The sequence below is a fragment of the Pelodiscus sinensis genome, chromosome 16, assembly GCF_049634645.1.
Source record: "Pelodiscus sinensis isolate JC-2024 chromosome 16, ASM4963464v1, whole genome shotgun sequence".
NCBI classification, from domain to species: Eukaryota; Metazoa; Chordata; order Testudines; family Trionychidae; genus Pelodiscus; species Pelodiscus sinensis.
Genome location: NC_134726.1, coordinates 37,708,077 through 37,724,094, shown reverse-complemented (window position 1 = coordinate 37,724,094; position 16,018 = coordinate 37,708,077). Strand labels below are relative to the sequence as shown.

The window sequence follows — 16,018 nt, the reverse complement described above, 5'->3', positions numbered from 1 at the left end:
TGAAGAGTAGGTTGGATAAATGTCTATCAGGGATGGTCGACAGTATTGGGTCCTGCCGTGAGGGCAGGGGACTGGACTCGATAACTCTCGAGGTCCCTTCCAGTCCTAGTGTTCTAAGATTCTGTGATTAACCCTCTGAAACCACTCCACCATGGAGACGCACAGTCGAGTTCAATCCGGATTCTCCACAGCCCGACCCGCAGGGCTCCAATCCATAGTGGGGTTGGATGGAGTGAGCCTGTCAGAATCCATGCTAAGGAGAAGAGGTAACTGGTGAGCTGATTAGCAGGCACGTAGGTTCTTCCTGTTTTTACGATGGCTTCTCCATCCTTTTTCCCTTAAGAATAGAGCCGGTTTGCACAGGAAGTGCCGCGTGTGGGACTCTGTCGCAATTACACGTGTTAACCTGTCTCCGGAGCCAGCAGGTGTGTCTGGACAGCCTGTCATGCTGGGAAAGGCACAGTGAAAGCAGGGATCTGCAGCCTGGGACAGAGGGGAGAGAGATGCGGGTCTCCATCCAAGACGGCAACAGCTGAGGTGCGGGAGTTCTTGTGGGTCCACTGTGGGGGAAATGCAGGTACAGCTGCTCTGGACCGTGACAGATTAGTCCGGAGAGGTTTGAAACACAAAACTGAATTTGAAGAGCTGGCTCGGTGCGTCGTACAGCGCGGCTCGGCGGCCGCCGCGGGCAGGTTGGATGCGCGAGGCCTGTCAGAGCGCAAGTGGAGAGGGGAGTCTTTGATCTGTGGGACTACAGCGGCTCTGCTTACAAGAAGCACTGAGTCTCTGCTGCGAGAGACCGTTTTGTACAGATGCTGGTTATGAAAGCACCTAGCTGCCTGCCCTTTATCTGTGAGCGTCAGGGGAGAGGTGGGGGAGGGGAGGAATGGGGTGCACGGGCGCGGTCCTACTCGGAAAAAATGTTTTGGGCAGCAATCAGGTCAGAAAAGCAGAGCCAGGAAATCGGCAAACATGGTGTAACAGGGGAGTGGCCCACCTCAGGCGAGCGCCCCCGTCTGCCGTCGAAAGCCTCCTCAGCAACTCGGCCCTCCGGGTGATTTACTCTTGGTGAATCTCAACCCCTTCCAAGGCACACCTCCACCAGGAACCCATCCTGGTGCCTTCTGCAGAGTCTTTCTCGGTCTGTTGCCTCATTCCGGATGACAGCGCCTCCAGAGCTTCCCCTCCTGGAGAAAATGGCTTTGCCCTGACCTCAGGGGTTTATATTCCAGTCCACAGTGTCTCAGCAGCTCTCCCCGGGGAGCTGTTCACTGTACTGCTGCTCCCTCAGCCAGCCAGTGGCCCTTGGTCTTCTCTCCTTCAGGGCTCCATTGCAACTGAACTGCTCCTGAGCGTTGCAGCTCCTTTTATAGGCCTCCCTAGCCTCTGATTGGCTGGTTTCTTCTGTCGCTATTCTAGCCTCCTGGCAGACTTCTCTATGGCCTTTTCTGGGCTCAGGGCCTTGCCCACCCTGTCACACATGGTAAAAAAAAAATCTAGAGCCAAGTTTTTTAAGTTTCACTTCTGGGTATCCTTACACACACCTGTGTGTGTTTACATACCCACATTAGCAGAGGGGCAGACAGACAATCAAACCCATTGATGACATGGTTTTGCATGTGTTATTTGCATGTGCTGTCGGTTACACAGTTTCCATCTATCCCTGTAAAGGCCGTGCCCAGGCGTTTGCATAAGCGTGTGCAAGCGGAGGTAGAGTTCAGACCTCTTTGAAAATGCATCCCCCTCGCGGCTTTTTAAGGCTGTGGTAGTTCTAGCCCTATTTGACTGATAATGAATTGGGGATCCTACTCTATGGCAGCACTGAAGAGAAAGTGCCTAGGGACCAAGACGATGGGCTCAACAGAAAGATGCCTAAGACACACATAAATGGGCACCCTTTCCTGCATCATATTATACCTCTAATCCTAGTGTCCACACGGGCATATAGGGTTTGAGGACCTGCCATGTAAGATCACAGAAGAGTCTCCCAAGAGAAGGGGGTTAAATCCCCATCACTTAGGATAGAGCTTCACAAATTTTATTCATGAGGTGGCTCCACTTTAATCATCTCATGGACAACTCTCTTCCCCTTGATGATCTCATAGATCATCTCATCTCCCATTGGTCACCTCATGGATCACCTAATCTCCCATTGGTCAATTCATCTCTCCTTGGTCACCTTATGGATCACATCATCTCTTGTTGGTCACCTCATGGATCACCTCATCTCCCATTGGTCACTTCCTCTCTCCTTGGTCACCTCATGGATCACCTCAACTCCCATTGGTCACCTCATGGATCACCTCAACTCCCATTGGTGATCTTATGGACCCTTCCTCTCCCAGGGGCCACCTCACCTCCCTTCCCTTCTCACCAGTGGTCTCATGGATCACTTCACCTGTCACGGCTGACTGAAAGACACCCCTCAGAATAGCTGCTTACAAGGAAAAAAAAATCACATGGGATAACTGTATTCCTGGGTTTCCTTTAATGTGAATTAGCAGCTGAAAATGGAAGGACGAGCCAAAACCAAGCTCTCTTTGATCTAGGTTATCATTAAGCCCCACATCCCACAATGCTGTGCACTCTTGCTTTGTAGGCTGACACCATAGCCCTGGCTTGGGGAAGTTCAGCTGAAGTTTTGCCCAAGGTGGGACTGAAGAGCCTGGCTCTTAATGTGGAATTCTTTCATTTACACTGGACCATGTGACAAGCAGCCCCAGATTCTGCTCTCCCTTACGTCAGCTAAACCCAGCACAGCTTCTCCGCTGGCTCTAGCGAAGTGACTCTGGATTCACACCTGTATAAGTGAGAGCCAAGCTTAGCCCGATGGACTGCTGTTCCACAGTCTCCCACTCCTTGCCAACTGTCTGGGCATTGATTTGTCCTGATTCTCTCGGCCCCGGTGAGTATTACTGTTTGCTTGTGCATGATAAATGCAGGTGTCAGGCAGGATAAAGCACACCGGTGCTTCTGGATGGTTTCAAGTCTCTCACCGATACGTGACGCTGTGTCTCTCACAAGCCCTAGGTCTACTTGATCTGCATTTGAGGGCTTTGTTTAGAAGGCATAAAGTAGCTTATTTTCTGTTGTAGGTGTTTCTGGGGGCAAAGATCACTCTCCAGGAAAAGTTAAGCTCTTTGCAAGTCGTAGACAGAAAACACAAAGGGCCAAATGGGGTAATTTACAGTCACTGTCACCTATGAGCTACATCCCAAAGCCTTCAGCTGCTTAGCAAACTGCCATTTTGAATGATTCCTTTGCACTGGATGCAACAAGCATACATCCATGTAAAAACTTAGAGCCAGACCAAGGCTCTTCCGCAAGAGTAGGCTTGGAAGGATACGATTTTTATCCATAATTACGTGGGTAAACGTCAATTTCACCGTACACACACACACACACACCACCCAACAAAGACCATTTCCATCAACGATAATCCAAATGTACAAATAGGTACAGTCCGAAAAATGCCCCTTGAGAACCAATTAAAGTTGGCCTTTGTACAGTCTGACATGTCGTGTCATAACAGCTACAAAGCCTTAGCTTTGGAACCTGAACATCTACCGTCATTTTCTGATCCCCGCCCCTCCCTGGCAGCCCCATAATTTCCAAAATGGAAACATTCAATTGATTAAAAATGGAAAGAAATGCATAAAAATAAACACCGATATTATCTGTTGAAATGATACAATTTCACTCTGCCAAGCCTAGCGACGAGTGATTCCCTTGGAAAGGAGTGAGAACTGCGTGCGTGAAGGCTGCAGGATCACCCTCTTGGGGGCTGGAAACCCAACTTTTACACAGGTTACTAAAGAAATCAGTGGAATTACACTGAAGACAACCAGGCTACATCTACACTGGCATGATTTTCCGGAAATGCTTTTAACGGAAAAGTTTTCCGTTAAAAGCATTTTCGGAAAAGCACGTCTAGATTGGCAGGATGCTTTTCCGCAAAAGCACTTTTTGCGGAAAAGTGTCTGTGGCCAATCTAGACGCGCTTTCCCGCAAAAAAGCCCTGATCGCCATTTTCGCGATCGGGGCTTTTTTGCAGAAAACAAATCTCTGCTGTCTACACTGGCCCTTTTGCGCAAAAGTTTTCCAGAAAAATACTTTTGCCCGAATGGGAGCAGCATAGTAATTACGCAAAAGCACTGACAATCTTACATGAGATCGCCAGTGCTTTTGCGGAAATTCAAGCAGCCAGTGTAGACAGCTGGCAAGTTTTTCTGCAAAAGCAGATGATTTTGCGGAAAAACTTGACAGTCTAGACACAGCCCCAGTGTAAGAGAAGGGCGAATAAGGCCTTGAATCCGAAGAGCATTTTACACACACCTTGCACAGCGTAAATGGCTATACGAGCTAAAAGACAGTGGAGGGTCAGGCCTTGACATGAAGACTTCCAAAGTAGCCTAAGGTGTTTATTTGGATGCTCAATTCCCACCTAAACGAACAGACCCTAGGCATCTAAACCCCTTAGGAGACATTGGAACTCTGAGCATTGCACACTAGTATTCTGATGTAACAGAAACAGAGTCTTTACGGGTTATTTCCTGCTACCTGGGTACAGAATTCCTGGAGTGTTCTGCCTGGCACTTTTCATTCTTAACATGGTGATGTGATGATGAGCTCGCAGGCGCTTTCATTAGGGATCAGACAGATGCAAGCCCCTGGTGCTGGAAAAAAAATCGCCTTCGGACTTTTAAAACGAGAGGGCTGGAAATCCAGAACCTCAGGCCAAATAGAGCTCAGTGGATCCAGCTACTGCCAAAGGACCCAGCAGCAGTAAACAGCAAGGATCCTGCTCCTGGCATCAGACGGTTATATCAGCATCTCAGCTTGTATTAAAATAAATTAAATGTGTCTCACCCTCATGAAGGAAGGGGGGGGGGAGGAAATGAGGAGGAAATGCCTGAGTCTGCAGAGAGCCTGAAATCAACGTTCCCTCTATTGTTTCCATCCATGTGCAGATTTGTGTGGAATGAATTTTGTTTTGTGCACCGAGGCACATCTAAATATGCACCACCAGGAGAAACAAACCTAGCTGTGGGTGCTCTGCTCATCAGCGAGGCAGCATTGGAACCTCTCTTGTGCGGCCCCACAAGCACACCTCTTCCAGGGAACCCAGCCTGAAACAACAGCTCGGAGAGGAGTGAACTTCCCATAGTGTCTCCACAGGGAATTAACACCCAGATCCACTGCTCCAAGAGGCCTCACCAATCTTACCCAGCAGAGGGCTGGGAAGGGCAGGGGCAAAATGCAGTGGGTGTAGCCCTGTCACCCAAGCAGACAGACTTTGCCTGCTGGGCTAATGGCAAGGATCCTTTTGCTCCCACCTCTACCGCTTCAGAAGATAAGGGGCGCTGTTGTCCCTGCCGGAAGGAGCAAACGGGACCTCCCCCACATTCGATGTTGTGCCTAGTGCCTCAGATCACCCTAATCCGGCTCCCGTCCGCCTCCGCTGCCAGCCTAGCCCAGCCAACGGCGTACCTGAGAACCCCAGGTCCAGCAGGACCACCCGTTTGCGGTCCTTCACGCTGCTGATCTGCTGGAAGTAGAGGTCGACGATGAAGAAGAAGATGCAGGCGAAGAAGGCGATGATGCCGATGGCGATGCCGTAGTTGCAGGCGTTCTCGTTCTGGTTGAAGATGCACTTGAGCTCCGCTTCGCGGCCGTCGTTGACGTAGCCCTCGTTGACGATGGAGCCGAACACCACGATGGAGAAGACCTGGGCAAGGGAGGGACACACAACCGGCCGCTGTTTACATGGAACTCAGCGTTCCCTCAGCGAGGGAATTGGATTCTGCCTTCCATTGGACTCCATGGTAACGTGTCCCCCCTGAAAGTGATCCCTACGCTGCGGTGGCTTATAAACAGTGGCCTGCAGAAGGGCTCTCCCTTCCTCCATCAGTGATTTCTACTTTGCCCTGCTGTGGGTCAGCTTACATGCATGGAGGGGGACGCTAGTTTTCATCCAGACCGGGCAGAGAGAGAACAGAACACCCGGGGCCAGGCACAGCCTTTCCGCCTGCCTCACTGCCAGCTGTCAGGCAGCGCTCAACAAACCGCCTGGAGTCACTCGGGAAGGGAGAGAAACGAAGTTACTGAGAATAATTGAGTGGCTGAGCACGCGGCTCCTGAAAGAGACGCACTGGAAGGAGAGGGCAGCAGACAGGGAAAGCCAGGCTGACGCTCAGCTGCTACCTGAGAGGGGAGTCGTGGTCACACCCTCAGTCAAGGACAGGTCCGTGTTTTGCTCAGCACTGCGGGGGCTGCAGGCAGCCAGGGGATAAATCTGTATCTGGAGACCCAGCTTGCAACCAGCTGAAGGACAAAAGTGAGGCAGCTTTGCTGGCCTCCCTCTGGACCAGAGCTGGGCAAGATGCGTCCCTGGGGCCGGATCTGGCCCACCTAACACTTTGATCCAGCCCACAGACGGCACGTGGCCGCTTTCTATTTACATCCTGCTGCCCATGCCACCGAATTTCCAGGCGGTGGCTCAGGCAGCAGGAGCCTATTTAAATGGCTCCCGACTCTGGGTTGCGGCACTACCCAGGCAGAGGCTGGAGCCATGAGCTCTTTAAATAGATGCAGCAACCCCAGGCGGCTGCCAGGCAATGTGGAGGCAGTGGGGCCAGGAGCTGCGAGCCCTTTGCAGTGTTTTTACTTCAAAGCCTCTGGCCCCAGACAACTTTGGGGGAAGGCTAGTCCCCAGGCTCCGCCTCTTCCACCCAGGCCCCTCCCCTTCTACCTCAAGCCCCGCCCCTTCTGGGTGGAGCCAGCCCATGACCACATATCAAAATTCATTAAGTCTCCCCTTCCCCGCAAAAATTATTGGCCACCCGTGCTCTGGTCCCGAATGGATGCCGGCTTGCCTAGCGGGACTGGCAGGCCTGGCTCGGGTGAGGCCGGGAACAGGATACCAGGGGTGTGACAGAACAGGACAGATGTCAGACAGCAGAGCAGCAGGAGGGGAGGGCAGAGAGCTTGCTTTGTGCCCCTGCTCTGCTCTATACGGGCACTACTCCTGTGCGTTGACCTTCCCTGAAGAATTATTTTGGAAAAGCCGTTTTAAATAATAAATGGTTTAAATAGTAAATGTGCGGAATAAATTTTGGTATGTGCACCATAGCCAGTAGTGATGTGCACCACCCACAAAAACACATGCTACCGGCAGTGGGCCATGCTGTTACTCAGCTGGGTGGCACTGCTCAGGCACTCAGCTTACAGGGAATGCTGGTTGGGTCTCTGCAATATGAAGGGGTACACAGCTCGACAGGTCTGGGGGCGGGCTACTTTCAGGCATGGCTCCCTTTGAACGTGCCGGATTGACATCAGTGCTGCTCACTGAGCATTAGCGTCTGCATTTCCGGGCACTGTACCTTCCTCCCAGAGCAGCAGCAGGTAGGTTCTGCCAGATAATCAATGGCTCCTCCAGGAGTCACCTGCTGGGAGACAACTAGGGCCTGAGGGAGTAGAGCAGAAACCCCGGCCCGGCGTAAATCCCTGCGTGTTCCCCAGGCCACCTTCCCGGCCTGGCAAGCAGGAAAGCATCACGGCCTAAGTCTGTAGCAAGGCCTGGGCGTGAACACCATGCCTGCTACATCTTAGACTGACACTGTGACAAGGTGTAGCCCCGGGGCCCACTCCACTACCTCGCCAGCCTTTGCCTAGGCAGCACTGCACCGGGGTTTCGATTTCGGTGCCGACAGCGGGGAGCAAAGCAAAGCCTGCCGGTGCCCGCCGTGCAAGCTGTGCCGCTCCGATCCCGTCGTGCCAGTGCCAAGGCCTGGTGTGTTTCAATGCCCCGCCAGCTCAGGAGGCGGCGCCAGGAAGCAGGGACAGAGAGCTTAACAGAGAGCAAAGGCCACGCCAGGCGCCAGGTCTGCGAAGGCTCAAGTGCCCTAGTTCTCAGGGGGATCTAATGATGGGGTAGCTCGTGGCCTGGTGACAAAGCACGTGACAGGCAAAGAGAATGACCACACACGTGGCCGTGACCGGATCGTGCCCCTTTGACCGTTTCACCTGCCCCGTACCCCCAGCTGGCCCAAGTCTGAGCTGACCCTCCAAACTTGGGAGCAGCTGCCAAATCGGCCCACCTCCCCCAAACCCAAGACGCCGCGCTCATCATCAGAGCCTCCGAGCACCTGCCAGCCCTGGACCAAGCCCCGGACAGACATCTGTGAAGGGGGCTCGTTGGCGATCGTAGGACCGTGTCCCACGGCCACATCTGGCTCTGTCCCACTGACTCGCAACAACCCCTGGGAACGTGGGAAACTGAGGCACAGAGCAGTGCAATCACAGAATACCAGAACGGGAAGGGACCTCGAGAGGCCGCCAAGTCCAGTCACCTGCCCTCACGGCAGGACCAAGCACCGTCAGTGGCAGAGCTCAGAACCCAGGAGTCCTCATTCCCAGACTTCTGACCCAACCACCCGCAGCACAGAGAACAGCCAGGGAGGTGCCTGACCCTGCAGCTTCTGCTCCAGCTAGAAACCAGCAGGTTCTCCTCTGCCACTGATCCTTCTCTCGGCGCTTTCTCTGCTCGCATATTCAGTCCAATCTCCTCTCCCCGGCCCCACCTTGACTCTGAGCGCCAGCCCTACGGTCCGTCGCAGCCTGCCTCCTTCGCTTTCACTCGCACACACTGCGCAGCCAGCAATCGCTGCGGCGTGCTCCCTTGTCACACCGGGACGGGAACGCCACCACACAAACCAGAAAGATACTGCCTGAGATGAACCCCGCCCTCCACAATCAGCATTCTCCCACAGCTGCGCTCTCAGCAGTTGTAAAAATCTGTTCATAAATAATGGAAAGTTGTTGTTTGCCTTCGGAAAGACGAGCCGCATTTACAAGGCAGCCCCGACAAAAACAACGGGAGCCTGGGCAGCATGAATAATTGAGGACAGCTGATTTCACGGGATTATTTTGTTGGCAGGTCAGCGAAAGCACAGTCTGCCTAGCATCCCACTTCACCGTCTTGCTCAGTCCTTCCAGGAATAACGGCCTGGATTTCGTCTTGGTGCTATTAACTCTCGAATCGTAGCTGCTGGGGTTTTTGTGTGTTACCCACTGGCTGCTGACAATGAGACATGCTTGCCCAGTGTATGATGTGTGCATCGTGTCAACAAGCTGCCGTGGACTTCTAATGGCATCGTCATGCCGCCCTGGTATGTGGGCAGTGAAATGACGACCTTGAGAAATGCAACTATCACACTGCAACACAACATGCTGGACTGTGAAGGGAGCTCTGGTCAAATCCAGCCCAACAGGCAGGATCCAGCCTCTACAGAGAGATTCCCAATGGGCCCTGGTCTGGGATCGTAGAAGCCACCGGGTAAAATTTTCAGACATACCAAAGTGACTTAAGAGCCTGAGGCTTACACTGCTAAGTGCCTACGTCACCGCTGAAGATTTAGGTTCCTAAGACACTTAGCCCTGGTCTACACTAGGGGTTATTTCAAAATAATAAGCGGAGCCTCCACACGACCAAGCCCATTGTTTCGAACTAGCGGGTTGGTTATTTCGAAATCTGCACTCCTGCTTTCCTCGGGGAATAAGCTTCTTTCAAAAATCGGTATTTCGGGAGTTGTTATTTCAGATGTCGTCACTTCTAAATAATTTCCTCGTGTAGACAGGCCTTTAGGTGCATCTGGAAATTTTGCCCAAGATCATTTACAAATATTCACCGATTTACTGGAAGTTCCAGTGGCAACGTGCTGAGTGGGAAATAAAGACAGCTCCCGGCAGCCTCTCGGACCCAGGCATCACACCATCCGGCACAAAAGCATGTCTGGATATCTCACCGAGCGCCAACGGGACAGTGAGAGATGATGAATGTGTCACTATCCCAGGGGGCAGGGAGCCAAGAGAAGTAAATCCCATTTTTTAAATCCTTCCAGTTTCAACCATCTCTCAGGAGGAGATTTGGGATTTTTTAAAAATATGAGTTTTCATCTCAAATTGTCCCATTTCTGATAAGCAGAAACTAATAACAACGCACAGCTACTCTCACCATTTGGCTAATGAGTCCTGACCAGCATGGCCTCCTAATTACACAGCTTGAATTCCTCAAAGGCCACTACAGGGGGACAGCTGATTAGTCCCTCATCTTTATGATTAGTAATTGCGTTGCGGTAGCACTTCTCCATCTACTGTCAGACCTGGATAACTGAGCACCTCACAACCCCTCATGCCCCCCCGGGAAGGAGGTATGATTCCCATGATACAGATGGGAAAGATTAAGACTCAGAAGTATTTAAGGCACCAAAGTGCCGCTGCAATTGGTAGAAGGTAGGCACTCTGAGGAGCTGGGCCAAAGTGATTTGTACACCTGGAAATCTCTGGTGGAGCAAACAGTCCCCAGAAGAATTCAGCCCCCCCCCCCCGGCTAGGCACACTCCATTCAGACAGAGTCCCTCACAGTTAAGAGAGGAAATAATTCGCCCAGTGCCACCCAGCAATCAAGTCAGGAACGGAACCCAGATCTCCTGGCTTTTCGTACAGCACCCTACCCACTAGCCCACGCTGCCACTCCCCTTGCAAGGGCTAAATTCACTCCCTGAGGAACGCCACAGAGGACAGGGCTGTGACCCTCCCGGGAGAGCCCTCACCTCTTGCCGCATCTGGCTTTAAGCATGGGGCGTGGAGGGGCTGGAGATACTGGGGGAAAGGTCCTGTGTTGTGCTCTAAAAACCACTCGCTTTCCATCGGGGGCGCCTGGTCCTGTGGCCTCTGGGAAGCAGTGCCGTGGAGCCACAGGTCTTCCCCCCAGCGTCCCCCGTCAATCAGGAGCGATGCCCCAAACTCTGGCTGCATGAGCAAAGCTGCTTGGGGTGACCTGTGAGCAACCAGGAGTGAGCTGACAAGCCCCGCTGAGGGAACGCCGCTCGCCACTGCCCCTCGACTTCTCCCTGGGGCTTTAGTGAGGCACAGTTATTCGCTGCTCCCTGTTGTGAAACGCTGCCATGGACTCCTAGACTGTGTCCACACCCCACCCCAGAGGCCAGGCCCAGCCTTAGGGCAAGGCGAGCAAGGCTGTTGCCTTGGGCCCCGCACCGTCAGGTCCCTGCACCGCCCGGCACCCGGCCGCCTGCCTCTAAGGTTGCCAGATGCTTTCACAAAAAATCCAGAACATGGCAGGAAAAAAATTGGTTGAGAAAAAGAAAAAAAAAAGGGGGGGGGTTGCTGCACTTTTAAAAATCCCCGTGCTCCTTGCTCCCCCACCCCAGTCAGATGCAGAAAGGGAAGAATGTCCCCGCCAGCCTTCCGTCCAAGAAAAACAGAAAATACCGGACATGTATTTTCTCTTGTTTTTTTGTTGTTTTTTTTTTTTTAAACCAGACGGGCCATGAATACCGGACTCTCTAGGCGAAAACCGGACACCTGGCAACTCTACTCACTGCCCTGGCGGTGCAGCCAACCACAACATGCCACCGTGGGCCCCGCACACTCTTTGGTCGGGCCTGCCAGAGGTGGCAGCATGTCAGTGGTGGGTGAAGTCCCAGCCATTACGAAGGTTTGTGGAGCTTCACCAGTGACCAGGAAAATCCAGAGCTCCTCTACGTAGAAACTAAGAATCTCAGTCATCGGGGGCAGGGGGACGGCGATGCTTTCGTGCCAGGGCCTGAGGGCGCTGCATTGTCGCTCTCTCTTGGGGGGGCAGCTGCTGGTGCAAACTCCTTTCTAAATCTTTGATACCTGAGCTCGAACACTCCAGAAAAGGCAGCCAAGTCAATGCTGGGACCCAGAGGGGACCCAAATGCAGCAAGGAAATGCAGAGCGTTGATGGAGACGTTCCACCCCAAGTGGCCCTCTCACTGCAACCGAGTCCCGAGACGGACCAACCCTGCCGATCTCACACCCGCCGGGGGAAACCCACCCCCCCACGCCGCGAGCCAGCCCGAGGCTCCAGCCCCCTCGCCTGGATTACAGAGAAGGGAACCCTTGTGCCTGTCCTGGCACGCAACAGCATCGCACAATGAACCCATGTCAGGAGGGAGTGGGAGCAAGACAAAGCACCACCGCCCCCCTCCCCGCCCCTGGTGCCCACAGATCCTCTGAGCCAGGAACCATCGATACTCCGGTCGCAGCTGAGCCCCGCATCTTTCCTTAGCTTTGATTCAGTTCTCAGGAACGTTTTATTCTAGCTGCGAACGATGGCACCAGAGCAGCCATCAGGATCCCAGTGTTCTCCTCCCAGCAAGGCCATGCTCCGTGCCTCAGTTTCCCCAGCTGTAAAATGGGAGCTAAAGCATCTTTGTACAGCCCTGTGAAAGCTGCAGATGAAAAGGGCTCCGCGTCACTACTGCCGAAGCTCAATCCAGCTACCTTTGCCAACAGCATGTCTTGCAAGCACCAGTGACGCAGGCTGAGGAAGAGGCCAGCTCAGGAGGAGACGGGGGGAGGGGGGGGGGTCAAGGGGACCGTTTGTAGGCAGCTCTGGGACCGGAAGGGCCCTGGGATAAATTAAGAGTCGCCCCACGAGTTGCTCCAGTTAGCAACAGCCTCCCGAGATCTGTCACTGGCCGGCGCAGCCCAGAACAGCCACAGCGAGAGACCCCTCCTTCCTACTCCTGACGCAGCCCCCACCTCAGCATGACTCCTGGGCCAGGACTCGTGGGGCGGGGGAAGCACAGAGCCTACGGCAGTGTTGGGGAAGCCTCCCCCAGCCCTTTCAACACAGTTCCAACCTCGACCGTCCAGTCCAGAGGCCCGCAGGGGTCAAGTTTGTGGCCAGGATCCAGTCCCTACACTGTACCTGGCTGTCCAGACCCCCCTCATCCTCCCATGTGCCAGGCAAGAGGGGAACCTCTTGTTCATCTTGGCCTCTGAGGATAGGACAAGAAGTAATGGGCTTAAACTACAGCAAGGGAGGTTTAGGCTGGACATTAGGAAAAACTTCCTGCCTGTCAGGGTGGTTAAACACTGGAATAAATTGCCCAAGGAGGTTGTGGAATCCCCATCTCTGGAGATATTTAAGAGCAGGTTAGATAAATGTCTATCAGGGATGGTCTAGACAGTGCTGGGTCCTGCCATGAGGGCAGGGGACTGGACTCGATGACCTCTCGAGGTCCCTTCCAGTCCTAGTGTTCTATGATTCGCACACGAAGGGCCTGATTCTGGCTTGTCTGCCTGTCTCAGGGTTGAGGAAGGAGGCCCAGATTACCAGGGTTGCCAGGTGTCCAGCATTGACTCGGAAAGTCCAGAATTTTCGCCTCCTGTCCAGTAAAAAAATTCAGAAAATACCAGACACCTAAAATGTTCAGAATGTTCTGATTTTCTTCCCTGCCAGGAGGCGAAAATAGGGCCAAAAAGCCTCAAAGGCATTTCTTAAAGGGGACATGCTAGTTTGTTTGGGTTTTTTTGCTTAATAACTCTCAGGTCCTTTTTTTTTTTTTTTTGTGCAACAACTTTGGTCTCCCCCTTTTCCCCCCCCTCAACAGAATTTTTTCCCCGGTGTTTTTTTTGGGGGGGTTGGTATTTTTGGTTAAACCATCTGGCAACCCTACAGATTACATTATATCAGTGGAGGGAGACAAATTTGTCTGCAGGGATTAAGTTTAAAGTTAAATTCTGTCTACAAAGATATGATTTCCCCTCTCCCCCCCATGTCCTTGTGAGCCCTAGGCATGCACGTAAGGGCGGGATTTAGATCTGGTACATTTACCGTCATTAAACGACACATTCGTTGCTCAGATGCCCCTCTGCAGAGTCTCAGGACTCTCCTACGAAGGTTAAAACGTGCCTGCAGAAGCTGTGAGTCTGGGGCCGTCTCTGTGCATTTTCTGAGACCTCAAAGAATTAGTCCAGATTATACTAGAAAGGCCTCGCCTATTTCATGGAGAAAACTGCCTCTCCATTGCTGGGTGAATTACATGAACACCCCCAAAGAAGCCGAGGTGAGTAGGACTGTGTATTTTGGGTCCGTTCCCATGACTGGGAAACAGCTGATGTCACGTGTCAGTCTTGCAAAGAAATACAGCTGTGTCGCGGGTGAATGGAGCCCTGGCCCGTCCTGCCAACCAGCGCTGGCTCATTGCTTCCTTGCGTTCTCCTATCGGTCTGCCTCTCAGCCCATTGCCTCCTGCCTTACACTTAGATTGGAAGCGCTCTGGGGCAGGGACTCTCTTTTTCTTCTCTGTTCGTACAGCGCCTAGCACTGGCCCATAATCAGGGCGCCTGGCTGCTGCCATAATACAAATAATACATTGCAAGCACCGTAAATCACTACAGAAAACGGGTCCGGGATGCTTGAGCCCACAGTGGGGTTTCTTTGCGTCATACCCTAAACTCCCCCCTTGCTGAGGTCCTGACCCAGCAGGGAGCTGAGCTCTTCTTGTAAGGGCTGAGCGCCTTCCATCACATTCCGTCCACACCTGATAGGAGATAGGCAGCAAGACTGGGCCAGTCTCGGGATGCCACAGCCCAGTTCTCTGATGGGCCCCAATCCTGCAACGTGCTGAGCATTTCAGGTCGAAACTGACCCCTTGCCTAGGGCTAACACAATGGGCAGCAGTCCGAAGCCTCATTTCTGTGCCACTTAAATCCGGATCTTAGTGGCGCATTGTGCCTGCACTCTGCACAGAGGTGAATTTCTCTATTGGAGAGGTGACGATTCCTCCCGAACTCCGACCCTTGAAGGATCAGGCCCCAGGTTACGTCCTGGTTCCTCTTTATTGTTGCCATTTCTAGAGGCCTTCCCACAAAGACATGTAGGCAAGATGTGAAGGCTCCGAGATATTTTATCGGCTGCTAGATCTTTCAGCAGGGCTCAGACAAAAAGGCCAAGATCTGATTCCAAACTCCGGCCCAGAAGAGGTTGTTAGACATGCCCTTAAACATATTGCGGTTGGCTAACAGGCTAATCAGCTCGTGAACAGTGCACACTGATGAGCACATGACCCATTTTTGCTAACATTTATATTTAGTTACATGCCAAGTTTTGTTGGCCTAAACTGACGGTCCATTCAGAGTTCCTAATCTAGTAATGCCATCGGAGCACATGTCAAGCAGACTTCATTTCCAGCTAGGGCTGGGAAGAAAAAAAGAGAATGCAGGAGCCGTTTAAGCTCAGACACAACGGAACTTCTGTAGAATTCAATTACCAAGAAGTTACATTTCAGTTATGTAAAGTTCCGCGTGCCAGCTACAAAACAAGGAAGTACGGAATTAACACAGAAAAGTCAGAGGTCCTAAACCAAACAGTCAGGAAGATCAGAAAAAAATCCAGACGTTAACATTATACTTAGCATGCATGGTGGGTTTAGTTGCTCAGCTAAGGTACAGCTAGGAACAGAACTCACAATGTTTGAGTTGCAATACAATGTCATACATGGAAGACCATCCTTGGAATCACCCCAGCTTTGCTTTAAAAAGTAGGGAACCTTGTGAGTCAGGTGTCCTTGGAGACAATGGGAGACAATTAACATAGGAGATGCCAGTGGTCCTGCCAAGACCACCAGAAGGATCCAGCGAGGGACTGTTCTGGGCGGCATGCCCCCTGCAAGGGTCTTTGTGGGATTTGCCACGATGACAATAATGACCCCAAACGACCGGTCTAATGTGCTCACCTTCCCTAGCACTCTTTGAATAACCGAAGTTTACTCGGGTGAGTAAAGGTTCACAGGATCCAGCCCCAGCCATGCGCAACAATTTTGTTCTCAAAATAAATAAAACCCCAAAAGAACAATCCACCATCCAGGCAAAATGACAAACCTTCTAGTCCTGTTCTCCCACGGCTCATCACGGTCTGCATGTCACTCCCCAGGAAGGAAGATCTGCATTGCAAATCCCAGCAGATCTTCTAAGCAGAGTGGCAGGAATAAGACAGGCACTGCATTCTCCTTGTTTTGCTGCCCAGCTGTTCTACTACCAGGCATGGGTTTTTTTCCCCCCTACTAGGCACATCTTGTACCAGGAGCACCAGCTGTGGCCCCTGTCTCCTGACAAACCAACCCTGAGATAAGAATAAAGGGAGAAACGGCGCTTTCTGCCATCCAAACCCTCATCTGCTTTC

At 52.4% G+C, this 16,018-nt stretch overlaps 1 protein-coding gene across 1 annotated transcript in view; it reads right to left on the bottom strand.

Annotated features, from left to right (window-relative positions):
* The window catches only part of SYNGR3 (synaptogyrin 3), a 45,174-nt gene that overhangs the window by 22,865 nt on the left and 6,291 nt on the right, over nt 1–16,018 (bottom strand). Inside the window, exon 2 of the mRNA XM_075899841.1 lies at nt 5,491–5,728. Coding sequence (XP_075755956.1) covers nt 5,491–5,728 — 238 coding nt within the window. The remainder of the gene's footprint in view (nt 1–5,490; nt 5,729–16,018) is intronic.